Genomic DNA, 27,714 nt, shown 5'->3' on the forward strand with positions numbered 1-27,714 from the left:
AGTGTGTGTGTGCAAAATGTGGCATGGATGGGGGCAACGGTTGCAGAGATATGAGCAGGGCAAAAGTGTGACGTGTGACGGACAGACTGACAGACAGACAGACAGACAGACAGACAGACAGACAGCTGGTGGAGGTTTTGACAGTAACTGCGACCTGACGATCGCAATTATAATCCTCAATGTGAATGGCCCTTAACAGTGGAACAGAGGTGTAAATTGCAGAAATAACTGTTTAGAAATAAATATATAGATATGTATAGACATAGGCAATGGGGTGGGGGGGAATCTAAAGATTTAATATTCCCCAGTTCTAGTGGGTACAAAATGCTCCCCTGTGTGTAGGATGAGCTTCACGGAAAGAGAACAGAAGGGAACAACAAAACAAGTCAGTCAGTGCAGTTCAAATCAGGGCAGAATGCTCATAAGCGTGAGATGATTGTTGCATAACCTTTCCATTGAAGTATATTAGAGACCCATTATTTGACAGCAGCTCCCCTCGCGCGCCTCACCAGAGTTTGGAAGGCATTCCATCACAAGGATTAGTCTACCACCAACCCACTGGAGCGCCACAAAGACCTTGATTCATGAGGCCATTTCATGTGACTCTCTCTGGTGTTAAAGGAAGCCTCCCCCTGCTTTGAAATCCTTTTGTCTCAGTATGAGGAAAAGAAAGAAGGCGAGAGAACCGGCTGTTCTTGTTTGGCCCAGGCAGCGAAACAAGTGGCCATTACGCAACTTCTCTTCTCCCAGTGGCCCGTGCAGACTTGAGGAAGTGTTGCGTGGGGCGTCCGAGAGAAGGCTGTTTGTTTTTCAAAAAGTGTGTTGTTGGAGGATCAAGCATGTTGCTTGCTTTCACCGTGTAGTCTCGAATTAACCTCTTCTATGCTTATAACCACCTGGTTATTATAACTTATAACCATACTTAGTTGTCCTGAGTTCCTCAGGGATCTATACTAGGCCTCCTTTTGTTTGTCTACGCTAAATATATTTGCAGAAAATCGGCTATCTACAAGCTTGGAATGCGTTTGAAATCATGCGTTTGAGAGCTTTTAGATCTTCTATTTAGCGGTGGGCGATATGGAAAAATACAATATCACAATATTTTTCCAAGCTGTATCACGATACACGATTTATCACGATTCTTTTTCACGTTGGTTTTTATGGTTATTTTTCAAGTTGACAAAAACTAGACTCTCTGTGTTCCTTTTTGGGAGGTCTAAATTGAACTTTACAAGTATGTAACTCTGACAGTATTCAAATGAAACCAAATGGACCCTTACGGGTCCAAACCAAATGGACCCTTACGGGTACATTTGGTTTCATTTGTATACTGTCAGAGTTAAGTGGAGACCTTGACATTTTAAAGTTTGAGAACTACTGATTTAGACCAAAATGCAAGCTTAAATTGAATTCTGCAATGAATCTCTGTATTAACGATTAAACAGGATTTTTACAAGGCTCCCTCAATTGTATACGATACCTCTGAAAAGGCATATCGTGGAGACATTGTATCGTCTCAAGTTCTCTCAACGATAATTATCACCATATCGCCCACCCCTACCTAGTTATTATAACTACTTAGTTGTCCTGAGTTCCTCAGGGATCTATACTAGGCCTCCTTTTGTCCGTCTGTGCTAAATATATTTGCAGAAAATCAGCTATCTACAAGCTTTGAATGCGTTTGAAATCATGCGTTTGAGAGCTTTTAGATCTTCTATTGTTGCCAAATGTTTGCCCCACAATAGGGACGCTAGGGTTCATGTGGTTCAGTCTGATTGACTCAACCCTTCGACTGTACCATCAGTTACAGTACAGGCTCTCCCCTCTGTGTTGATTGGTTCACTGATTAAGTCATTATATTGCCCGCTGGGAAATCGAAGCATATAAAATTGAGCACAGTGCCTCTATAGCATGTACATGACTTTATAAGCTCACTCTCTGAGCACTGCAGCCATGCAGGCTGTGGCGGCCCTGATTTAAGCCAGCCCTTATCTGTGTTGATTGTCAGATCAATTGGCGGTTCATTCCCTCAGAGCTTAATCTATAAACAGATGGGGTAACTGATCCTGCTAGCTATCGGCATCACTCACTGCCCTGCCCACTTGCTGGTGCAGCATTGATGCCGTTGAGTAATTGGTGTGTGTGTGTGTGTGTGTGTGTGTGTGTGTGTGTGTGTGTGTGTGTGTGTGTGTGTGTGTGTGTGTGTGTGTGTGTGTGTGTGTGTGTGTGTGTGTGTGTGTGTGTGTGTGTGTGTGTGTGTGTGTGTGTGTGTGTGTGTGTGTGTGTGTGTGTGTGTGTGTGTACAGCTCTTCTATAGGGTGACAGACGAACACGCCAAAAAGGGAGAGCTTCTGCTGGTGGGGATGATCTGCTACTCAAGCCGCCACTACTGTGCCTTCACCTTCCACACAAAGACCTCTAAATGGGTCTTCTTTGATGACGCCACAGTGAAAGAGGTGAGAGAAAGTACATAATGGTAAAGATGCATAAGATGCACATAGTACTTCTGTAGAAACAAAAGTACAAGTGAGGTTAAACATACATCTATATACAATGCAAAATCTAGTATTAAAATATTTAACCACTGTAAACCCTTTATTCTTTTTTGACCGGGGTCTCCCAGGGGTCTATCCTTGGCCCCCTCATTTTTCTTCTTTTTAACCTCTACACCAAATCCTTTTGGTGAATATAGCTGATCTACCGTACAAGCTCGCATCGTGACGTGTTGTGAGTTTCTAGATCACTTATTTTGACAGAATGTTTGCCCATTATGAAATGCCCAGAATAGGGACACCAGGGCTGAAGTGGTTAACACTGAATTTAACAACTGAAATTGAAGCCGAAACCGAAACACAACTTCAGAGTTGAATTGACAGTCGGGACTTTTGCTGTGTGTGCAGAATGCTCGCCTACTCGCATCATCAGATATTAAGAAAACACCCATGCCAGCTCATTGAAATGCGCAGCATTTATATATACTGCATGCGCACATAATTTATTTAGCAACAAACCGCATTTTAGCAGCCTAACTGCATATACTGTAACTGTTGTTTGCATTCCCCCAGAGAAGCAGAAAGTATATCGTCACTGTCGGGCAGAAACCTCGTATCTCCCAAGTTTCACGTTTTTTTCACGAGTTGATGGAAGGGAGGGAGCAGCGGGTGTTCCATCTCTTCATCAACATCAGCGCTCTCCGTATCGCCCAATAAGGGCTCCATCGATTGCCCCGTAAGGGCTCCAGGTTGATGAGCCTTAATAGACAGCCCCACCTCCCTTGCTCTCTCCCACAGCATTCCCCTTCTCCCTCGCCACAAAGCACTGCAGTACTGTGTCCCTGGAAGCAACTCTCTCTCTCTCTCTGTGCCACTGTAGTTGTGGTGCTGTGTGTTGTGTTGGTGGCTTGAGTCCTCACTGGTTTAGAGTTTCGTAGGTCAGAGCATGCACATAAAATATGTGCCGTCAGCTGGGACCTCCTGACATCTTTCTTTGTGTTGTGTTTTTAATGAGCGATGCAGTCATGAGCATTTGTGTGTGCCCTTTTCTCTACCGCAGAGGTTCTCAAAGTGGGGTCCAGCAAAACGAGGAACACTTTAACCCAGGGGTCCTAAACGTTTTTAGGCCAAGGACCCCTTAGTTGAGAGAGAGATGAAGCAGGGACCCCCACAACCTTATCATAGATTCCATATAGTTTAATTGTTTGACAGCACGATCATCAGTATGTTTTGGATTCATCTTAATGTGGGTTTTCAGATATTTAACGGTAACATGTCATTAGGTCGAACACCCTTTGGATCGACCACCAAACTCTAACCCAAACCCTAATCCTTACCTCAGTAAAACTATGCCTAACCCTAACCCTAACCCTAAACTCAGTAACCGTGACGCGGGTGATTATCTAACCTGCCGACGCTCGCGGGTGATTATCTAACCTGCCGACGCTGTTCGACCCAACGGGAGTTCGACCTATGGGGCAGTCCCCATATTTAACCACTTTAACCGTCAATACTTAATAAACTTGACCTTTCACTGTACTTAGTTTGCTCTTTTCCCCCTCCAAAGCTCTTTGCCAAAAATAGCCGATCTACAAGCTCACAACGCCTCGCACGGCGTTGAGCTTGTAGATCTGCTATTTTTGGCTAAAGTTCTCAGTGGTTCAAGTGGTTAATATAAAAAGGGGAAAAAACAAGTTTCTATTACACAAAGATTTGGAGGACCCCCTGTAGTAACTCTGAGGACCCCTTAGGGGTCCCAGACCCCCTGTTGAAGACCCCTGCTTTAACCACTTGAACCCTAATATGTTGGACTTGAAGAGTTTGAATCAGCGTTTTTTTTTAACAACACACATTTTCTGTCCCTGGCACTAAATCCTTTCACATGGGGGTCTGCGCAGCCAAGTACTATCAATTTAGGGGTCCTTCACATAAAAATGTTTGAGAACCACTGTTCTTCGTGTGCTCACGTGTGAGTGTGCCTCTCTCTCTCTCTCCCCCTCCCCATATCCTCCCTCCCCATCCCAGAGTGTCAATCCATCAGTAGCTAGTGCTGTGTGTGCGCTTCCTTCCTCCCTCCCTGGCTGGAATGTAGGAGCTACAGTGACTCCCAGCACAGAAATGTTGTTGTTCCAAAATATGATTACAGAACTTTGATTCATCAATGGATTCATTTTTTTCAGCACTTCTTGAGTAAAAGTTCTTTATTCTATAGCCGTTAACAGACGGACGGACACATACACACACACACACGTGCGGACGGACAGGGGGCAAAACATAGTATCAGACAGACGTTCGCGCCTTTCGTCCTGGCGGAGACAATAAGAAGTCTCTAAGAGCTCCAGGTGTTCTTGAAGTGCACATGCTCTGCTGTGTTTAATATTGTCTCACACTCAGACCAGTGTACAGCAAAGGTGCATTGTGTCTCACTGAATAGGTTTGCGTTGGTGCTGCATCTCGCGTTTCCCTTTTCTTATTTTCTTCCTGTCTCTTCTTTTACCGTCATCCATGATGTAATTCTGCACTAACGTCGCTCCTCTTTCATTTTATCACCCCTCACCGCCCCTTTATGCTTCTATCCCCGGGTCCTTACCTCGCTCCTCTCCATCAATCTCTACCTCTCCTACCTTCTGCTCCCCTCATCTAAACCTCATTTGCTTAATTAAGGAACATGCTAGCATCTGTTAGCTCGCAGCCTGCCTTTGTGGTGTTTCTTGCGGCTAGGCACGCACTGTACCTAACCCAGCTTAGCTAATGTGATTGTGAGATTCTGCCTCGTGAGTAGTATTTACACAAGACCCAATACAAAATAATATGCTCTACAGTCGCACTGAAATGTACCACTCTGTGGTAAAAGATCCATCTCATCTCCCCCTCCCCTCTCTCGGTGTGTAATGGGATCTCTGAATTTGCGCTTGTGTAATCTATGTAGCTTTAACTTCATATCCTTTGTCCTCTGCCTCAGATTGGATCCAGGTGGAAAGATGTGGTCACCAAATGCATAAAAGGTCACTTCCAGCCCCTGCTGCTGTTCTACTCCAACCCAGATGGAAGCGCCGTCGTGTCAGACGACGGCTCACGAAGCCACAGCAGCAACCAGTCCCACTACAAGGCTCCTGTTAATGGAGAGGACCATGGTAAGCCCAGTCAGTCAGACATTACATATGCAGTAATCAGTGTTGTTTTTGAAAGCAAATTTTGATTTAGTTTTAGTCATAGTCTTTTGAATAAAATTTCATTTAGTTTTAGTCATAATTTAGTCACCTGAAAAGAAAAAAAAAATTTAGTAGACTAAATATACGATTTCATGGCGACTAAATCTACAGTTGATTTAGTCGACTAAAATGGATTTTGGCAGGCCTTGATGGCATCGTAATGGCTGATTTTACACTTGAGCTGCGACGCGTTGCAAGCTTGTAGATCGGCTATTTTCAGCACACAACACCTGAGAGAAACCAAACAAAATGACTCGTCAGCACTAGTCCCTCCCTAACGTTTTAGTCTAGTTTTTATTTTGTTGACGAAATTGTCAACATATTTAGTATTAGTTTTAGTCATCACAGCTTAGTTTTTATTTCGTTTTTATTTAGTTTTCGTCAGTGAAAAAAACGCAGTCGACAAACATTTTTCGTCATCAAACGAAATCAACACTGGCAGGAATAATCGTGACTATATTTCGCACGCAGATAGCTCAGACCTTTGCCTACGTTCTTAGCTAGGCCTCGACCCGACCCGATATGCGGTTTTCCGGAACCAACGCTAAAGGTTCGGAATCTCCATATGCGGAGTCCTGACTACTAATTGAAGCCAATGGACGCCGAATCCGAATCGCCCGAATCGCATGGATGAGCCCTGACAGCACATGGTTGGTGCTACAGACTCCAAATTTCGCACACAGACAGCTCAGACCTTTGCCTACGTTCTTAGCTAGGCCTCGACCCGACCCGATACACAGTTTTTCGGATCCGGCACGAAAGATTTGGAATCTCCGTATGCGGAGATGACTGACATCGGGCTGTTCCGGAGCAAGCGCTGACTCATTGTGACATCACTTCATAAAAGGCTCTGACATCACATACGCTATATGAGTCAACTAAAAATCTCTCTGAGTGTGGCATAAACTAAAGTCTTTCTTCCTCTCACTTCGAGGTGAGCAAAGTTCAGGGTGCTCTTCAGAGCGGTTGGGTTCAGGGGTATTAGCGGGCTGTGCCTTTAAGAGAACCAGGTGAATAATGTGGATAAGCCTGGGCAGTTCCCTCTCAGCTAAACTTAAATAATAAAGGGGAATAAGGAGCCCAGGGGCTAGGGAACTCCGGGGCGCTTTGTAAGTAAAGTAAGGGGTGCTGTGTCTGCAGAGATCTCCATATATGGGCATAAGTGGACAAAGGCAAACAGATGGTCAAAACGGGTCCTATGACAACAGGTATAATGGGGTTTGCATTAAAGGGTAGGGCCGGAACCGGTACTGTGTCTGCAGAGATCTGCATATATGGGTATAAGTGGACAAAGGCAAACAGATGGTCAAAACGGGTCCTATGACAACAGGTATAATGGGGTTTGCATTAAAGGGTGGGGCATTCATTCCCTATTTTAAATTTGGCACGCGTGTTTCCTGCCGCAGCAGGTAGTCGGGGGCACTAACAGATGCAGAGATCTCCATAATGGGCATAAACGGACACAGACATCAGATACAGAGATCTTCATATATGGGCATAAAATGGATGCAGACAGACAGATACAGATATCTCCATATATGAGCATAAATGGACACAGGCAAACAGATGGTCAATACGGGTCCTACAGAGATCTCCATATATGGGCATAAAATGGACGCATCAGACAGACATAACTCCATATATGGGTATAAATGGACTCAGGCAAACAGATGGTCAAAACGGGTCCTACAGATATCTCCATATATGGGCATGAAATGGACGTAGACAGACAGATATCTCCATATATGGGCATAAATGGACACACGGCCAAACAGATGGTCAAAACGGATCCTATGACAACAGATATAATGAGGTTTGCATTAAAGGGCAGGGCATTCATTCCCTATTTACATTGTTCCCGAGTTGGCCAGGTCGCCGACTAGACTATACTTTTAATTGAAGAGAGGGAGATCAAATGTTTCTACATTTAAGCCGTTGTCAGTGACCTTATGTCAATTCCAGCCGGTCAATTAGTTGCTTAACCTTTTTAACCCTATATACAGTATACTACGTTGACTGGGGACCCCCATGGGTCTATGCTTACCCCGCTAATTTTTGTTTTTGTCACAGAACAAGTTTACAGTTGGAAAATAAGTGGGTGAATTGTTTAAAAGTTAAAATCACCATGGTAATTATCATCACCGTGGTGTCGGCAGTTGCCTTGTGTGAAAAATGCCTGTTAAATTATGCTTTCATTTCTTTTCAGAGGAGCTCCTCGGAGATGTGTTGGCTTGTTGTTTATTATTATTTTTCTTTTTCTTACATTTCTTCTCAATTTCAACTTCATAGCGTGGCATTTTCTATTTTATTCTTTGTTATATTTCAGATTGTTGTTGTTTTTTTTCTTTCTTTTTTTCTCACAAAAATGTGAGATAGGCAATTACCAGGGGGAAAAGGAAACCTCAATTCAGTGCTTTTTGCATTGTTGGTCATCATGGGCTTTGACATTATATAATTTCTTTACACAGATTACACAAAGATCTCACTCCCTCGGCGCCCTCACATGTACCAAAGTCATGGGAACCACACAGACATCCATTATTCATCTTCCTCCATTCTATTTCATACATAATAAGGAGATACTATGTTTAGGCAATAAAGTAAATTCAGAGGAGAGCGTAGACAATTGGTGCTGTGAACAGAGTTCTCTGGTCCCTGGGAGAATGTAACGGTAACAGTGTGCGAGGAGTTCAGCCATGGAGCGTTGGTGGTTTGTCTGGTGTTTGAGTGACTTAAAGTGGCGTGTCCTGAGATACACCCCAGACAGGACTCTGAAACCGAGAAAAGAAAGTCTTTAGTACAATGGGTGAGGTCATACTCTTATAACTCGCCAGTTATATCCAGACAGACTATTGTGTTATCTACGCTGGCCAGCAGTGTAGACAATGTGTTTAGGACAACAAGCTGAACATCTCCACTGTATACAATATAAAGCTCTGGATTTGTTAGATTGGGGAGTTTGTAATCCCCTTTAGAATAATAGACATCCTGCTATAAGCCATCACACTGGCCCTGCCCAAGGTCCACTCTCTGTCCAGTGTTACAACGCAGTGGATGCTCCTCTGAAAGCATGAGGAATGATTTTCTGTGGGATTTATCTTGAGATGATGCCTGTTTCCTAGACTCAAGCTATATTGATAAGCTGAACCTTTTTGTTATCATACATCTTTTGTCAAATGCAATTTGTAGCGATGTAGGACGCTCGTCACCACCCAAGCCACAATCTATTCACTCCGCGGATGTGGCTACGGCCAGGCAAGCAATACCAATGTATAAAAAGCCATTCCACCAGACTTCTGAACAGTTTCCACCTGGCTACCATCAGATTGTTGAACAAGCGTTGAGCCTGCCTGTCGCCTGGCTGTCCCGGTGACACAGGCCACCACACAGGATTTCATTTTTTGGAGCGGTGAAAGCGCTCCCAATAGACAGGTATGTCTGTGGCTGGCTGGCTGGCTATGTGGCTGGCTGGCTGGCTGGCTGGCTGGCTGGGTATGTCTGTAGCCTGGCAATACCTTGAGTGGCCACACAAGTTAAAGGAGGGGCGCTGTTGTGCAGGCACAAACACACACACACACACACACACACACACACACACACACACACACACACACAGATTCACCGCTCCACTTCGAACCGAGGTTTGATTTTTGTTTGTGTGTGTGTATGACTGCAGGTGTGCTCCACTGCTGCTGCACTGACACTGATATGCTTTGACATGTTTATTATATCTGACTGCTGCTTTATTGTTCAGCCTCACTTTATGGCTATTTACTTTCAACCCATTAAAACAGGGAAAGCATCTATGTCATTTTAGATTTTAGGGTTGGCAATTCAAGAATACAAGATAGCAATATACAAGCTCACAGAGCGTCACTTCGTGCCGGACTGCCGGCATTTAGGCTCTGGTCTCAATTTCCTTTTTTTTTGTCTTGAATCTGTGCCATGTGATGATGACAGACTTACTTAAAATATATTAAAAATACTGTTTTCCTGTCTTTGCCAGATGTGGACTCTCCGCTGCCAGGCCCAAGAAAACTGGACCTGACCAGGGAGAATCTCACTGCACTGCTGGGCCAGGGCTCCTTCAAACAGAAGGCCTCTTCAACGTTGAGCAGGGCCAGCGCTCATACCAACGGTGGCCGGGGACCAGGTACGAGAGAGGAGCGCAGCAGGACCAGTGGAAGGAATGGATATGGTGAGAGTGCACTGGGTAAAAATAAAAGTGGCTTGAGAGCTGAGAAAGATGTGAAAGGTACTGGAATAGGGAGGGAGTAAATCTAAAGTTTATTTGTACAGCCTGTTTCCTAGAGTCTCAAAAGGAACCAAATCAATGTCCTTAGACCCTGAATCAGGCAAGGAAAAAACTCAAGAAAATGCAGAAATCTCTGGAAGGATCAATATTTGAGGGGACCCCCTTCTGGGACAAACAGGACAGGCATGCATAAGGTTCTGTGTGGGCAATATTGAAGTGCAAAACAAACAAGAAATACTAGTAAAGTGATAGTAATAGTAACACATTATGAGTATGAGTAGTATAATGGTAATAAATAAAACACATTGATGTATATAAAAATGCCAGTAATGTCCATATGGTGTTGTCTGACACAGATCCATTGAGTACATGCTGCCAAGTGTATTTCATAGAAGGATATACAGGAACAAATGTATTCATTGATGCTATAGTAGTAGCATTAGCGTGATTATGTCATTTTTTATAATGTTATTAGAGAGACGATGGAAAAAGAACAGTGAGAGAAAAAGAATAGAGGGATTAGGGACTGTTATCAATGCATACGAATAAAGAGGGAAAAAGAAGAGAGGATGGTGACATGAAGATAAACACACTGAACTAGAGTGAAAGAGAGAGAATGGAAACATAGATTACAAGTAGGAAACATAGAAAGAACAAACAAAGTTTGCTTTGAGAGTGGAACAGTGCAGTGCTTAGGTGCAAGGTCAAGAAAAAGTCCTTTGGCAGACATTAAATCCATGACTTGTTTAGTGTTACAGCACATTCTTGTGTAATCATTACTGTAGAGCCTGCATATGTCCTTGTGATCGCCCTCTCTGTTGTTGTTAGCTAGGACCTCGCATATTTTCACGTTTCTTTTTATTTCCTCGCCAGTGGCACAGATACATATTACCAGTTGCACTCTGCCAATTTTACTTCCCTCCGCTCCTAATCTCTTTGCCAAAAATAGCCAATCTGCAAGCCCACAAAGTGCTGGATTGCGATCTGTTGTGAGCTTGAAAATCTACGGTTTTCGGTTATTGTTCACCTATTGTGAAATGCAGAGAATAGGGATTCTAGCGTTTATGCGATTAATTCCATCAGTCTTCACTGACTTCCTACTTCCTAGAAAAATATGTTTAAACACTTAACACAATTATTTTCTGTCTTTTTCTGTCAGTTCAATAATATCTACAAGTTCACGTCGTGAGCTTGTAGATCAAATATATATAAAAAAAAGAAATCCTTTGTGCAAGGAGACGTTCGTTGCCACAGAAGTGAAGCAGAAGTTAGAGATATGGCCTCCTCGTGGCCACGGTTCCACCCTGGTGCCTTTCCCTGTACGCAGCAGAAATTGCCGCGTATACATCAGCACATCGATCCGACTTTAGGTTTCTTCCCTCCCTCCCTATCTACACACTCAGCAACTGTGGTGCCTTTTGGGACCGGCACGTTGGCATTGGAGATGACAAGCTTGGGGAAATTGGGGCGGGCGCTGTCGGCGTTGGGGGAGATTTGACCCATTCAGAACGGGTACACACTATTGTGTATCATTATTTTATGCTTTAACTATTGAAAATGTGCAGATATACAAGCTCACAGCACGGCCCCAAAATGATATTTATTTGGCCACGGACCCGCATCTCAAAATATTTAGTTCCAGGGACCACCCAGAAGCAAAATTTGAATTACAAACGTTCGCTTTGAAAATACATATATTCAAAGATTTGCACCCATTTTCACGACTTTTTCAAAAAATAGCAGATCTACAAGCTCGCAGCACAGCACTCGGTGCCGCGCTGTGAGCTTGTATATCTGCTATTTTTCACTGGTTAAAGCATTCAATAATTCTAGGCCTAAATGGGTTAAGAGTGGCTCAAGGTTGAGAATGGGAACAGGACATCCACAATGATCATGCTCTATGAAGATTCTTTTCCCCATCTAGGCTGCGCAGTGGAAGCCTATTCTCTGCTCGATGCAGTAGAGTTACCTTGTGATTAAATGGTCATTAATCTACTGTCTAGAGAGAATCAGCACTTCTAACTTGGCTCATGTGGCTAATTTGTCTTTATCTATGCACTAACAAGGCACCCAATTCTGTGGGTGACTATGTCGCTTTATGTCCTGCTGAGGATTTGAGCCCAGTTCTGCCGCATGAGAGACCACATTTCTTTTGAGTCGCTGCTCATGGACAATTCCCTGCTAGCTTATACTTGTATTATCCTTCTGGTGCTTCAGGCAGTACTACTTATCAACTAGTAGGTGTCCTACCCGACTCCAAGGTCTATGGTAGATTTCTCAAAGGAAGAGTAGGGAGACCTCCTCCAACCACTGCAGATGTGCTAGTCATAATGAGTTTACATACTCAGTTAGATATTCATAAATATAAGTTCCATATACAGTAACAGCTTTAACATTGTCTCATTTGCACGCACCAACATCCCCCTGTATGAGTACTTCCGAATTGGTTTATGTGTTGTTTTTTTTTTCTTCTTCTTGATCATTAGTGTTGACATTTGCTTGCTAAATGACCGCCGCTAATATCTTGGCCCCCTTTTTGTTTTGCAGCGAAGATGGGCTCCAGTGACCCTAAGAGCCACTTTAGGGAGATCTCCAGAGAAGTGGCCCAGAAGGCAGGAGAGATCCGAGGGATGCATCCAACCAGGAGAGACCCTGAGAGGAATGGCCATAAGAGGGTGGAGTCACGCTACAGAGGTTGGTTGCCCGCCGTGATTTAAGGGGGATTTACACTTAGTGGCGCTCTGGTGCCTGCGATGCGTTGTGAGTTTGTAAATAAGGCATATTGTAAACCATTGGTTCTCAAGTGGGGTCCTTGAGGGAGTTCCAGGGGGCCCCCAGCTAAATGATAGTTGGGAACCAAATGTACCCTTATGGGTATTTAACTCTGAGAGTGTACAAATGTATACACTCTGAGTGAAATTAACATTGATTTCACAGTATAAATGTCTCAGAGATAGAAATGCCTTTAAATGGGGGTCTGTAGCCTAATGCATGTCAAATTGGGGGTCCCTGAAATTAAAATGGTTGAGAATCACTGATAGAGCTGTAAAAATCATCTCTTATGGGGGTCCCTGGCATATCTTTTCAAATGTGGGGTCCGCTGGCTAATATGTGTCAATTTGGGGGTCCTTGACATACTTGACTGACTTTGACCGAAACCACACTTTTTGGTCAAACCGTCCGGTTCGACTACAAAAAAATGAAAAGCATTAGACCGAATGAGAGCTCGGAAATTTGCATGTCGGAAAGTCCAACTCACGAACATTTCGGAGATACTAGAGACAGGCCTTTAAGGCAACAAGGAATTGTCTCTGCTTTTAGAGCAAGATGTTACTACTACTACTGGTTAAAACATGCTTACAACAGTGACGGAGAGGACAATGTGATTTTTGCTGACAGTCTGTATATAAACACAGTGACACACGCATAAGGCATCAGGTGACATGAACGCTTTTGACACTTAAGCAGCACTCTATGCACACAATCTCGCACGTAAACATACGCATGCAAATCGCCATCAGGCATTATGAAGCAAAAGGCTAGCTAGTGAAGACTATCACTTATGTAACCAGAGGTTTGGGAGCAAAGTGTCACAAAGGGGATTACGTGCTGACGTCTGTTCAAACCTACCATGCCTTTGTTGCTCTCGTTCATAAATGTGGATTGTAGATGGTTTTCTTCACTGACCTACAGTATGTGGTTCTCCGTGATTCCGGTGTTTCGCCTCGGATGGGCGTGGTATCGAGGTTAGGTTCAGGCATGGTTTCTGTGAGGTTTAGGTTACGGTTGAGCTTAGGAATAGGCATTTCTAAAATACATCCGACACATTTGCATTGTTACCTTTATAAATGGGCCGATGCCTTCGGCGATTGCGCAATCGTTATATTCAATGGGTCTCCACTTTTGGTGTGACACACAGCCGCCGGCGGTATTACTGGTCTTGTTTTTACAGTATTACATTCATCGTACCTGTGCGACATCATGGCAGAGATTGAGAGAAGACAGAGAGGTTGCCCTTTAGTATGATCGTGAAAGTATTCACATATGTTTTGGGTTTATTGGTGGAAGGACGAGAACTTTAATGCAAATTAGCCTCACTTCAGACTTGTGGTCAATCTGGTAGGCAGCACTCTAGATTTAAGTTTGCTAAACTTCCTCGCAGATGGGTTTTAATCGTCGGTAACACAAAAATAATCGTATACGTTTTCTCAGAAGGTATAATCCTTTAACGTAACAGTGATCTCCTGACACCATGGACATTGACACCCATCATGCATTTACTCTTTTACAGTGTTCCATACACAATTGACCTTATTTTTTTTCTGTATGTATGCCATAATATTACTAGTATCTTTCATTAGAAGCTAAGTATGATACGTATTACATAATATGATTCCACTTGAAGTTTGTAGTACTTGCTAATATTTAAGCAAGTTTCAGAGGAAGTTACCAATGTTGACTGTAGAATACAGTATGCTTGCTCTCCTCCCTAAACCCTATTCTCAACATCTATAGCATTTATGAGATAGTCCTTCTGGTGTTTTGCCACGACCAGGTTATGGTCGCTTTTGGCTGTTGTCGGACACTCCAGAGCAACTTGCATCAAGCATCTCCGCATAGGATAAACCTCCCTGAATCATTAATATTACTAGCAACTAATAACAAAGAGCACAAAAATCTATAATTATAATTTGTTTTATAATCAATTAAGTAGATTAAATTGATTAACATTTAAACATTTAGTTAAAGATCTTGGTAGAATTATATATATTTTTTTTTATTCATGACACACTTTGAACTGAACTATGTAAACCCCAATAGTCCCTGTTAGCACCGGCCCACGTTGCATTATGATTGAATGCAGCAGACTAAAGGAGGCTATAGCGTCTCTGCCGTGATGGATGACGAGGCTGGAGGTGACACTACGGTTAATGCAAGTAGCATAAATCTACCCCGGGAATGCTTGCTCCCAGACTAGCATTCTGCTGAAGAGCCCACTTTCAGAACAACTTCAGCCACTCAAAGAAGAAGAAATGCCTTTAGAAATATTGCCGGTCCAGTAAGAATGTGGCATTGGGTGGTATATTTGACCCTGAGGTGTTTTTAATTGATATTGTTGGTGTCGAGCAGAAACCTTATATCTCCAAATATTGCAACTTTTTCTTTTCTTTTCTTTTTTTCTTTTTTTTACTTTTTCGTAAATTAATGCCACATCGTACATTGGAACACCTGTTCTTTTGTCTATTTCCTGAAAAGCAACAGTTTTGGAGTTACGGCCATACGGCAGGGGTCTTCAATGTTTTCAGGCCAAGGACCCCTTATTTGAGAGAGAGATGAAGCGGGGACCCCCACAACCTTTTCAAAGATTCTATATAGCCTAGTTTCATTTTATTGACAGCACGATCATCAGCATATTTTGGATTCATGTTAATGTGGGTTTTCAGATATTTAACCACTTGAACCATCAATATTTTATCAACTTGACCTTTCACTGTACTTAGTCTGCCCTTTTCCCCCTCCAAAGCTCATTACCCAAAATAGCTGATCTACAAGCTTGTAGATCTGCTATTTTTAGCTAAAGTTTCTCAGAATATGGACGCTAGGCTTCAAGTGGTTAATATAAAAAAGGGGGGAAAGCAACATGTTTCTATTACACAAAGATTTGGAGGACCCCCTGTAGTAACTTTGAGGACCACCTAGGGGTCCAGGACCCCCTGTTGAAGACCCCTGAAGATATGTCCTATTGCATTGATTTAGACCTCTTCCTTCCAAACTACACCGTGGATCTCTTTCAGCCACTCATAAACTTCCAAGTTGACATCAGAAAGTCTAACGTCACGCCCGGTGCCACAAGACCTGAAAGCGTGCATGTACTGTACCGTTTGAATTGATTTAACCCTGCAAGGCCCAGCGTTGCTTTTTGGCAACGTTTTTTAAATCATTTTTTAAAAAAATGTTAAATTAGTTTTCCTGTTCTTTTTTCACATTAACATCACCATTAAATCCTATTGTTTAGTATTACAATGCCATTGGCCACGATATTTGCATATAAATACCCCCCACAGGGGCTGACATTCACACCTCCCAGAGAAGTTGAAATTCCAGCGTCTGGACGAACAACATCTCACTTTTTAACTGAAGCTATTCCTCACAAAAACATAAGTAAAATGCCTGTAAGTTAATATTGTGAAAAATAAACCCCAAAATGCAAATTAGAGCATGATTTATGATTTATGATTTATGGCTATAAACCCTTACAAAAACATTAATTTTTTTAAATTACATTTTCCTGTGATTAGGACTCCTACAACACCATCTTATTTTTTTTTATTTTTTTTGGCCAGTAGAAATTAATTCGGGCCTTGCAGGGTTAAAGTCCCACGCAGCGTCGGCAGAATCCTTCTCTGTACGGCGACGCGACGCCCCACATCTCCAGGGGTTACTTCCTTGGGCTTGTATCCCATAATTCACTTTGCACACCTGAGAGCATACCCCTGCTGTAGATCACACGCTGATGTGCTTTATACCATTCAGAACGGATACACATTTTATTGCGTATCGTTATTTTATGCTTTAACTATTGAAAAATAGCAGATATACAAGCTCACAGCGCGGCACCGAGTGCCGCGCTGCGAGCTTGTAGATCTGCTATTTTGGAAAAATCGTGAAAATTAGAATTTTGACCCGATTCTACACGTGTCTTTTGAATCCTTCTAAGGTTTTTGAAAAACCTATGTTTCTATTATGTCAGCAATCTGGCTATGGCCATCGTCAAAGAAAAGGTCCTTTTCACTTAAATGGAGCTCAGTTAGGTTGTTCTCGAGAGACTACTATGTCAGTGGTTCTCAAACCTTTTCATGTGAGGGACCCCCAAAATTATATTTATTTGGCCACGGACCCCCCATCTCAAAATATTTCGTTCCAGGGACCACCCGGAAGCAAAATTTCAGTTACAAACGTTCGCTTTGAAAATACATATATTCAAAGATTTGCACACATTTTCACGACTTTTTCCAAAAATAGCAGATCTACAAGCTCGCAGCGCGGCACTCGGTGCCGCGCTGTGAGCTTGTATATCTGCTATTTTTCACTGGTTAAAGCATTCAATAATTCTAGGCCTAAATGCTTTATACGTGACCGTGCATATGATGCGCAGAGCGCCTACTCTACTCTCTGACTGTGGCGTCTTCAAAATTATAATCCATGCACCGTCAGCAAGTTCTGCCAGACACGCTTAAAAACAAATCAAAGATCGGAGCGTATATAGTATGGAAGGTGGCTCAACAATATGGCGTAGATAATGGGTTGAGAGGCCGCCTGTCCAGGAGTAATAAGACACTTAACCCTTAACTGTGAGCACTCAATATGAAGAGCCATCAGCAGGGTGAAGCTGAAACTGAATTTCCCTTGTAGGATTAATAAAGTCTACATTATTATCACTATTAATAGTGTGTATATATATATATATATGCTGTTGTGGACCCTGAGTCTGAAATAAAGATTTAATTGAATTGAATGACAACTAAGATCTTCTCTTTTGGGGATCGTTGGTACCAAATCTTTTCAAATGAGGGTCCACATCCTAAATATGTATTCATTGTGTGGTCCTTGACATGAAAATGTTTGAGAACCACTGGCATAGAGGACACCCAGCATAGAGCTGACCATTATTTACTCTCTGCACGCAATGCAGGGATCCCAGTGTTAAATGTCAAGAGACCCTGTGGTCACCACCCCACCTGGTGTAGTTTTTTAGCAAGGCCTTGCATCTTGGTTGCTTTGAAAGTGCTTTTTATTTTTGGAGCTGTGTGAAGCACAGGCTCCCTATACGTGGCTGTGTGGGTCTGTCTGTGTGTCTGTGTGTCTGTGTGTCTGTACGTAGCCTGGACTTCGGCGCGTAACTAGTCCCACAGTTTTGCCACCACACACTCGCGCCATATGTCAAATCGACCGGCTTACTCGGGAATCGTGGGCTATTACTTTTCTAAGAGAAAAGTTGTATCGTTTAATTGATATAAATTTATTAGTGAATTAATTTTCCCCATTGACTTATAATGGGAATCACAAAAACTCACATTGAATTATTTTTCCCTCACAAACCATTGGGGCTACAGTTTCAAAACTTGGAGAGGAGGTTCATAATGCAGGCAAGGATTAACTGAAAAATAATTACATCATTCGGCCTCATGGTGGCGCTATAACGGCCCACTTTACGTTTTGCCCCGTAACTCTTGAACCGTAGATCGGAAAATTAAAATTCTTTTTTCCCTGGATTCCTTGGGTCAAGACGCATCTCCCCACATAGGCCACGCCCATTTGCGCCAGGATAGATTTTCCGCCATCTTGAATTTTCTCCAAAACACACTTTTTGCTCCTTTTCCTACATATTTTCTTCAAATGTCACAAAAATCGGTACACATGATCTATCGACTCATGCGATAAACATATTCAAACGATATTTTGATAGTCCATACCGTTCTTCCGTGACAAGCTTCCAAAGTTAGCGGGAGGAACCCATTTTATAAGAAGTAGCCATAAATCACAAACGAAACATCCAGTCAACACAAAATTTTAAACACAAGTGGCGGGCGCTATACTGAACATATACCCAAAAGCATTTCCACTTCGACCCATAGGGGGCGCCACAAACGCGAAAAACGTAACCGTTTCATGCCAAAACGTGTTTTTCAGGGGGAATGACCCTCTCAAAACGAAACACAAACGATCTCTGGAGAGACGCGACAACGTAATCGCCTTGCGGAACTTGTGGGAGGAGCCTATTTCTTAAAAACAAGAAACCATATCCTTACTTCAGAAACGCAGGAAACGCAAAACACACTTTTTGCTCCTTTTCCTACATATTTTCTTCAAATGTCACAAAAATCGGTACACATGATCCACACACACACACACACACACACACACACACACACACACACACACACACACACACACACACAGCTCCACTTCACACGGGTGTGATTTTTTTGTTCTTGGCAACAAGATCACAAAACAGCAGGAGAGAGATGGTACCAGCCAGAAAGCTGTGTTTGAATCAGCACTGCTGTGCAGAAAAAGTGACATTTCTTGTTACCTGGTTTGGTTATGTTGACCTCTAAAAGTCCCCTCTTTCTCCATATCATGCTTTGATCAAAAGATAATTAAAAAATCAAAATAATGAATGGACAGGGCGCCTGTTCAGAGAGGGGTGGAACTGGGGAGGATAGCGTGTACCTCCGCATGCGTTACGCCCCCCCGGTGATGCTCCTTAATGTCAGGTGAAAAGAAGATGGTGGCATGACGGATCGGGTATCGGAGGAGACCCGTTGTTGTCTTCACCCTCCCAATGAGTACTGTGGGGATTAGCAGGGATGGGTCTAGCGTAGAGCATGGGGAATGGGGGAATTGGCTTAACTAAACTGGGTATATGGAGGGGATAAAATGTTTTCTTTTATTGTCTTTCATGGGCAGGGTCTCTCTTCTTTGTACTAAATTTGTATGTACCGTGATGGCCTCAGGTTTCGTGCAGTCGTGCTAATTTGTACCTATGATTACTGTGATGGGAATGGGACTTGGGGTGTCATCAATAGGTGTACCTGCCTCATTATGACATTGTGCTTTAATAAAAAAGATTTGAAAAAATAAATAAAAAAAATAATAATAATGAATGGACGATTTGTCACTGCATTGCGATTTCACTGCAGTACCCTGCATAATAATAACGAACCATAATTCTGCATTTAGTTGATTTAGTACTATGCAGATTGCAGAACAACGGTTGCATGAAACCTCAGCAAAATCAGATGGTGTGCTGTTGGTTAAAGCTTTAATATAACTTGTTTTTCCTTGCCCTTAGATCCAGCCCAAGATCGGCCCTACTCGCGCTCTGCCTCCCCTCCAGAGAACGGCTTCAAGCAGTACCTGGACACTCGACTCTACGCCAGCCAGGGCAAAGGACCCATCCGGACCGAGCGAACGCCTTACATGGGCGGTCGATCTTCCCACGAAACCCATCGCTCCCACTCCAGGGTCCAAGTGCTCCCAGCCGTGCCCAGCGGCGGCCACCACAGCCGGAGGCTGGACCACCAGCAAACCAACGGATACGACACAGACAGCAGTCAAGACTCGCGGGAGCGCCCCGCCAGCCGCAGCAACAGCAACAGCAGGCCCAGCCGCCCGTGGAAGCCCATGCGGGAAGCGCTGAACGTGGACAGCGTAATAAGCGGCGCCGGAAACGCCAGCAGCGTGGCCAGTCAGGAGCGAAGGCAGCACAGTCCCAGGAGAAGGCCCAGCAGCGAGTCGCCCACCCGAGAACGAGAGCAAGATCGAGACAGGGACTCGACGACATGGGGTGGGCGAGAGGAGCGCAAGCCAAGCAAGAGCCTCATGACCATTTATGAGGACGAGCAGAGGCACGAGACGGGCGGCAGCCGCAGCTCCCTGGACTCGGACAGCCGGGGCGGCTACAGTGACAAGGACAGGCCGAAGGGCGTGGCCACGCTTAAAGTTTGCACGGACAGCAACTGGAAGATCCAGAGGACCGAGTCTGGATACGAAAGCAGCGACAGACTCAGCAATGGCTCTGCGAACCTAGACTCTCCTGTGGTGGATAACCTGTCCTCCAAAGACCTTAGGCCTATCCCTGAACTACATCGGACAAGGTACAATAGATCATTTGATTGTTTTTAACCAGGTACTGTTCCCTGAATGAACAACGAGGAATATATCGGTAACATCTAACCATATGGCACTGCTTAATGATGTCACTTAATTTCCCTTGATTGTTTGTTTGAAAGGCATTTTGTGTCCTCCCATATACTTTGAGCATCAATTGTAGCTGGTATTATTAGAAATCTGTGCTAAGAATAGCGAGACCGTTTTTAAAGGTGGTGTGATGATTTTGTAAAGAAAAAAGAAAATCATTGTACTCTGATAGTAATCATTTTTATGGATAACTTTATCCAAACTTGAGAGAGAATCCCACACAATTTATCAGCTTCACTTTTATAGTGTTCTTGTAGTGGGCTTGTCACTTGTTGGCTCTGTAGTCTACAGCACAGGTCTTGTTTTGAAATAACGATCTCAACAAGCTGATGATAAATCCTTTACAGAGACAGTCAATGGCTGACTTTGGCTTAACCACTTAGGCGTGCATTATGCAGGCCTGTCCCTTGAGAGTAGCTTGTTATAGGGTAGCTCAATAATGAATTCCCCATTCATGTATTTCATAGTTATAGTAATATATCCATTGTTATCAGCCACAATATTTGAATACACAGGATTTTGTAGTTTTTGGGATTAACATATTGTTGCTGATGGCCAGAAACCATGCATCTCCATATTTAAACTTTTTTTTATATATATATATATATATATACACATATTTTCTAAATGAATACCCTACGTTGTCATACGATAGTGTTTCACAAAAATAACGAATAGCTGATCTACAAGCTCACAAAGCTTGTAGATTGACTATTTTGGCTACCTTTGAATGATTTTGAATGTGTTACTGGAAGTGGTTCAGTCTCTCTGTGGGTTTTAACTTTTAAGATTATTTATCCAATGACTACTATTAATACAAGATTGTGAACAAATAATAACTACATTATTGTATCCATTGGAATAATGGTTATTTTTTACTATTTCCTGAAAAGTAATCATTTTGTACAAGACAGCGACAATATGACGTTTTTGCTTAATAGTCAGGCACTAGTTTTGACGTTGGATGGATGCTATGCAGGGATTTATATCACATTACATCATTGTTAGCTATTTACAGTAGTAAATCAAGTATACAAATCAGAGCCATATTAAACTCTTTAAAAGGTTCGTAGCATGAAAATATGGATGTCAAGGCACTATACGATCTACAGATTAATTGTATTGAATTACAAATGATGAAAGCCCTTGTTAATGCAATATAATAATTTGTTGAATTTTTATTTTAGGGATCCATATGCTCAGAGAATTGACGATTCAGAAGCAGACATTTTGCACTCCTCATTTTCCTATGGTAAGAGACTACTTCTAATGCAGTTCTAATGTTTTTAGTTAAACGTTTTCGTTTCAAGAACCCCCAGTTTGGTATGAATTAGACCACGGATCCCCATACATCGGAGATGTACAAATGGGAGCGAACCCTGATGGGGCCATTTGGTTCCATTTGTACACTCACAGGATTTGCAGACCTGTAATGATCCATTTGGTTCCATTTGTACACTCACAGGATTTGCAGACCTGTAATGATCCATTTGGTTCCACTTTGAGAACCACTGTCCTAATGTTTATCCACTGGGAAGGTAGCGTTACTTGTTTAGCAGCTGGAGTGATCGCCTATTTTGTATCTAATTCTTGGACAAACATCTGGCATAAGTAAATATACACAGTGAAATCATCAGTCTTTATTTGAAATTAAAGGATACTATGGTTTCAGTTTAATAACTTTAAGACTTTAAGACTTTAAGCTAGTTGACACCACAGGTTGAACTTTTCATCAGTCAAATCAAATCTTGCAATATTAATGTAGAGTTTTTCTATCTCATAACCGTGAGAGTGGTGAGAGTGTCTAATTTTCAATGTATTTCTCTGCAAAGAGGCCATCAGTTATAAAGAGTCATTTATAAACCTTGCTCCTGTCAAGTTCCTCTGCCCTATGGACTTCCATGTATTGTACAGACTAGACACATTAAGATATTACTGAGTTATTTCTTTGATTTATGGTTCTATCAGCATTGTTAAGGTCAGAGCCTGGTGGAAGGGATATTGTATGGAAATGTATGTACTCTGGTCCCTCATTTACTAGCCCTGACCTTTTTCCTCAGCCAAGTAAATGACTGTGGGGCATTACTTTTCACCTGAAAGTTCAGCGTCAATACCAAGTATCTATTGCTAGCATATGGACTTATAAAGGGGAAAATAAACAAGATAGATCTAATTTCTTTTTTTTTTAAAGATTTGTTTTTGGGCTTTTTTTATGCCTTTATTGATAGGACAGGTGGACAGCAGACTGACAGGAAATGGGGAGAGAGATGGGGAATGACATGCGGCAAAGGTCGTCCGGATCGGGAATCGAACCAGCGACGCCAGCAGGCATCGTAGCCTAGTACTGTATGTGGTATGCGCCTTGACCACCAGGCCAGCGGGCGCCCCAAGATAGATCTAATTTAATTAGTTTTACTTCGATTCAATATCAGCTTTGAGTTGTGTCTCTTGATATTATCATATGTCCTCTGATACAAGGTGATGAGCGTGAGCAGACTGAATGAAGATGCTGTGTGAAAGACGCGTTAATTCATTCTTCTGCACAGCTGTGACAATGATCTTATTTGACCATTGTAGCAATGACTAAAAGTCCTGCGTCGGGTTTAAAGTGGCATTCCTCCCACTACCCAGCTGCCACATGTTTGCTCTTGTGTGTGCGATTGACGAGAGAAAGTTTCAGAAGCAGACCCACTGACCACAAGTCAGGTTGAGAAGTTGATATAAATATAATGGCTATTTTTATCTCCCAGACAGGAGGAGGGGGGGGGGGGGGGGGGGGCAGATGTCATGAATAGCAGCAGGGGTCTGTAGTTCAGACACCCTCCACATTCTCCACACCATACAGTTCTCTCTCCTTTCTTCGGAGCACATGTTCCGACCATGTGATCTATGAACACAGAGAGAGGGGAGAATATCGGTTTAAATTCATTCACCTTTCACCATACTTCCCACAGCTGGAATGCATGTATGGTTTTATCCTCATGCTAAATGGGGGATGATGGGTACGCTTTAGAGGGCCCCCCAGCTGTGCCCGGTCAGGCAGAAAATGCTATGACCCGGGTCTGTCAGAAGGAGATGCTTGAGCATAGTATAGAAATTGAATGCCACTTTTTGCCACTGCGTTTCCTCTGCCTTGGTGTTATTGAACATTCCAGGACGAATACTTTGCCAAGATCATCTTTATCTGGAAGAAAACAGACACAGTTTTATCCCAAATTGAAGGTGGCATATTATATATATATTTTATGTCTTTAATCAAAATGTAGGCTTATAATAATGTTGCTGCTCTTTTATGCGTCTGATCTGGAATCGGAGAACAACATAAAATAACGATGCAGCTATACATGAGCTTTACTTTTTGCTTTCTTGCATTTAATGTTTATATCGAACTGCATTTTTAGTTTGGATTGATTTAGTACTTTGCTAAAAGTTTCTTTAAACAAACATACTAATTCACATGAACATTATTTGTGTACATTATGCTATTTTAACATAAACATGTTTGATTTATATGTTTCCCCAAATGTATATTATGGTAAAACATCCCGCATGGGGCCACTGTGAGGCTTCTCCTGCCCACAGTTGCAAAATATATTGACAAACTGCAGCAAATGTGTGTGAAGTCAGTTTGGCTAGAGTTCAGCTGTGATACACTGGCACGGGCTGCTCTCCTATACCAGAGACGTCTGGAAAGATTCCACGGCTACACTAAAATACTTTTATTTTTGAGCGATGCTCCTGGAACAGGAGCTATAGCTCCAACATCTGGCTTTGTCCAGTCAAAAACCTATTGGAAAAACGTGTTAAAAGATGTCCTTGGCTTAAGTAAAATGAGGCGCCGCGTGGCCTACGTCTTGGTGCAAACGGCTCAAAGATTGTTGTGTAAAATGTCCAGGGATTAAGTAAACTGAAGCCTGGCCTAGATATGGCCTACTTCTTGGGACAAGCGTCTCAAAGTTTGTTGTGTAAAACGTACAGGGCTTAAGTAAACTGAAGCCTGGCCTACATCTTGGCACAAACGTCTCAAGGTTTGTTGTATAAAATGAAAGACCACCCATTTTCAATATTGAACTATGTCATTAATATACCTTAGAGAAGTTGTGTGGAAATAATTTATTTAAAAAAAGTTCCCACACCTTCTGTGTTGCCTAGAACTGGAGGATTAATTTTGGGGTTTGTATTGTAAAGTACACCGGTGTGATGTCATCTCGGTGTACTTTACAATACAATGACATTGTTCAATATTGATAATGGGTTGTCTTCCCCTTTAAGTAAGCTGAAGCGTGGCCCAGATGTAGGAGCGGTCAAGTAACAATTTAGGCATTTAGCAGACACTCCTAATCCAGAGCGACTTGCATAAGCGTGTGCATTAATACATCAACATCAATACATCTAATGTATATGGGGTTTAAGTTGTTAAAACACGTACCTTACAGTAATTCATATAATTGGTCCTTACTAATACTCAATATAAGACGGCACCTCCTGTGTTTAATTTTGTGGGCTATGGACAGTTCAGAAACCTGCCTACCAATGACCTCATCAATGGGGTTCCAAGCTTAATAGAAACTGCAGCCTTTCTCCTCCTGGAAAGTTGGCATGCTGAAATAGAAGCCAGTGTTCTTACATTCATTATAAACCTGCCTACTGATGACGTCACTGGTAGGCAGGTTTCTGAACTATCCACAGCCCTCCTCTGAGACCCAAAATGGGTGAAGATTGAATATGGGTGAAGTGGTCCTTTAAGTGGTTAAAACATGTCTCCCCCCTGTTTAATTTACAAATTGACCCCTAGGTACTAGTGGATTATGTCAGTGTCAACTGGAAAGGCTGTGCTGCTGGGAGATGGTTAGGGCGTCAGGCCAAATCAACCTGTGGTTGCTTACCAGTAAATCCACCCCCCTCACTTTAATTCACCCAGCTTGGCTCACTGTGGTTCCCTAGAAACCTTTAATCTTTGCACACTGCTTCGTTTTTTCAGACGAATATCGGAGCGGATTTCGGAACACGTAAATAAAAGAAATGAACCTCACATTATGTCAATCACGTTTGTACACTGCAGCCCGTTTCATTTAACTGTCGCCACTGGGTCCCTTGCTCGCTCTCTCTCTCTCTCTCTCTCTCTCTCTCTCTCTCTCTCTTCTCTTCTCTTCTCTTCTCTTCTCTTCTCTTCTCTTCTCTTCTCTTCTCTTCTCTTCTCTTCTCTCTCTCTCTCTCTCTCTCTCTCTCTCTCTCTCTCTCTCTCTCTCTTTCCCTTCTCTCTCTCTCTCTCCTTGGCCTGAAAAATGTTTTTACGGATTTCGGATAAAAAAAAAAAAGAAAAATAAGAAGACTGCAAAAAAAATGCAGCAGTGTGCAACCAGCTTTGTCTTGTTAGTACCTCAGCATATTCTCAGTTATGTGATTGTCTTGGTGAAGAGTAAACTGACCCAACGTTCACACACTATCTAAAAATATAAACGCAAAAAAAAAGAAAACTAACTCTCTGTGTTTTTAGTTTTTCTTTTTTTATAACTGTTTGAAATATGCTGAAGATATTCAAGTGGGCAGTGAATATGTCCACATTGACGGCTTGAGAAAGTGCCCGGGCTCTGATGCCTGAAGGGGAAAATTCCTTTTGTCTCCTTGTTCGGAGGGCAAAGCATTTTTACATATGCTTTTATGTTTTACAGCCTGACTTCACAGTAAATCTACTTATGTCAGAATAGAGGTTTTATCAAAAAGATAAAAGCTGTTATGAGGAATTATCAGACTTCATCATAGGGATAAAGCGCGGTTATGATATCCATGGCGGTAATGCGTGTGCTGTGCAGGCATCTGTGGTGTGCATGTCTGTCGATGAGTCCGTTGTGTTGAGAGCTGGACTATAATGCTGCCAGGCTTAGAGGGCCGATTGATGCCACTTAACAAGCTGGTGACTGACGTGTGCTAACCTAAGTGTTAATGCCTTGGAATGAGTCCAAATTCATATTGTACCTTTTTTGGCGTAATGTTTTCAGGCTTGGGCCATAACTAAACCCATGCAAGCTATGCCAAGAGGGGTGATTAGGTTTAGTAGAGGGGCGATTCAATCAAAATGTGATCATTTTGATATACGGTAATATCATGCCAATGGGGTTAATGGCTCAGTTTCTTACCACTCACAGTAAATACAGGATGAGTTCAGTGTATTAATATTCATACACATGATCTCAGTTTGGATCATTTGTGTTGGACTCTTGTGACTTAAAATGATCAGAGAAGTGATGATTAGGGCTGTCACGATTACAAATTGAAGTTGAGGATTAAATGTCCCTCAAATAATTGCGATTAGCGATTTAATTGTGTGTTTGGCTTTGAACATTGTTATTGTTATTTCTGTTGGCCTTTTAGGCTTCGTAATCAAAAATGGCACAGGGCAGATATGACAAATAACTGAAATGTATAAATGAATTATATTGAAATATGTAATAATCTTATACACGTAAAAATAGCAGAAACAGCAGATCTACAAGCTTACATGTCGTAAGCAGAAACAGCAGATCTACAAGCTTACATGTCGTAAGCTTGTAGATCTGCTGTTTCTGCTATTTCTAATATCCGAAAATGTGTGAACCGATGGAAACAGATGAAAACGATTATGCAAAGATAATCTCAAATATTTGCGATTTGACGATTATGTAATAATGTGCCAGGCCTGTGATGATGCTGCATTTACACATCAACATGAAGTTACCTCCTTCACACCATTTGGCAACATTTAACAAGAACTTTATTTTGAAACAACCAAATAGCTTTCGGCTACTTTTTCCAATTATTTCTAAAAGTGCACATAGAAATATGCATTGAGGAAATGATTGATGTTGAGGAATTTTAAGGATGGCAAATCAGCAGGAATTGGATCACACATGGAGTTGTGTGCAGGTGTCTAATTTTGCTACATCAACTGAACTTCAAAAGGCTGTCAACAATCCTCCCCTGTAATTTTTCAAAGCTAAGTTGGCATTGCTTT

The 27,714-nt window shown here is 42.4% G+C and overlaps 1 protein-coding gene across 3 annotated transcripts in view; it reads left to right on the forward strand.

Annotated features, from left to right (window-relative positions):
* The window catches only part of usp53a (ubiquitin specific peptidase 53a), a 55,146-nt gene that overhangs the window by 22,505 nt on the left and 4,927 nt on the right, over window positions 1–27,714 (forward strand). For all 3 annotated transcript variants that reach the window (XM_080742362.1, XM_080742364.1, XM_080742363.1), the window contains exons 9-14: window positions 2,307–2,456; window positions 5,455–5,626; window positions 9,711–9,902; window positions 12,507–12,653; window positions 19,816–20,620; window positions 21,911–21,975. In XM_080742362.1, the coding sequence (XP_080598488.1) occupies window positions 2,307–2,456; window positions 5,455–5,626; window positions 9,711–9,902; window positions 12,507–12,653; window positions 19,816–20,620; window positions 21,911–21,975 (1,531 nt within the window). The remainder of the gene's footprint in view (window positions 1–2,306; window positions 2,457–5,454; window positions 5,627–9,710; window positions 9,903–12,506; window positions 12,654–19,815; window positions 20,621–21,910; window positions 21,976–27,714) is intronic.

Source organism: Nannobrachium achirus, assembly GCF_963921795.1.
Source record: "Nannobrachium achirus genome assembly, chromosome: 14".
In the NCBI taxonomy this organism is placed as follows: Eukaryota; Metazoa; Chordata; class Actinopteri; order Myctophiformes; family Myctophidae; genus Nannobrachium; species Nannobrachium achirus.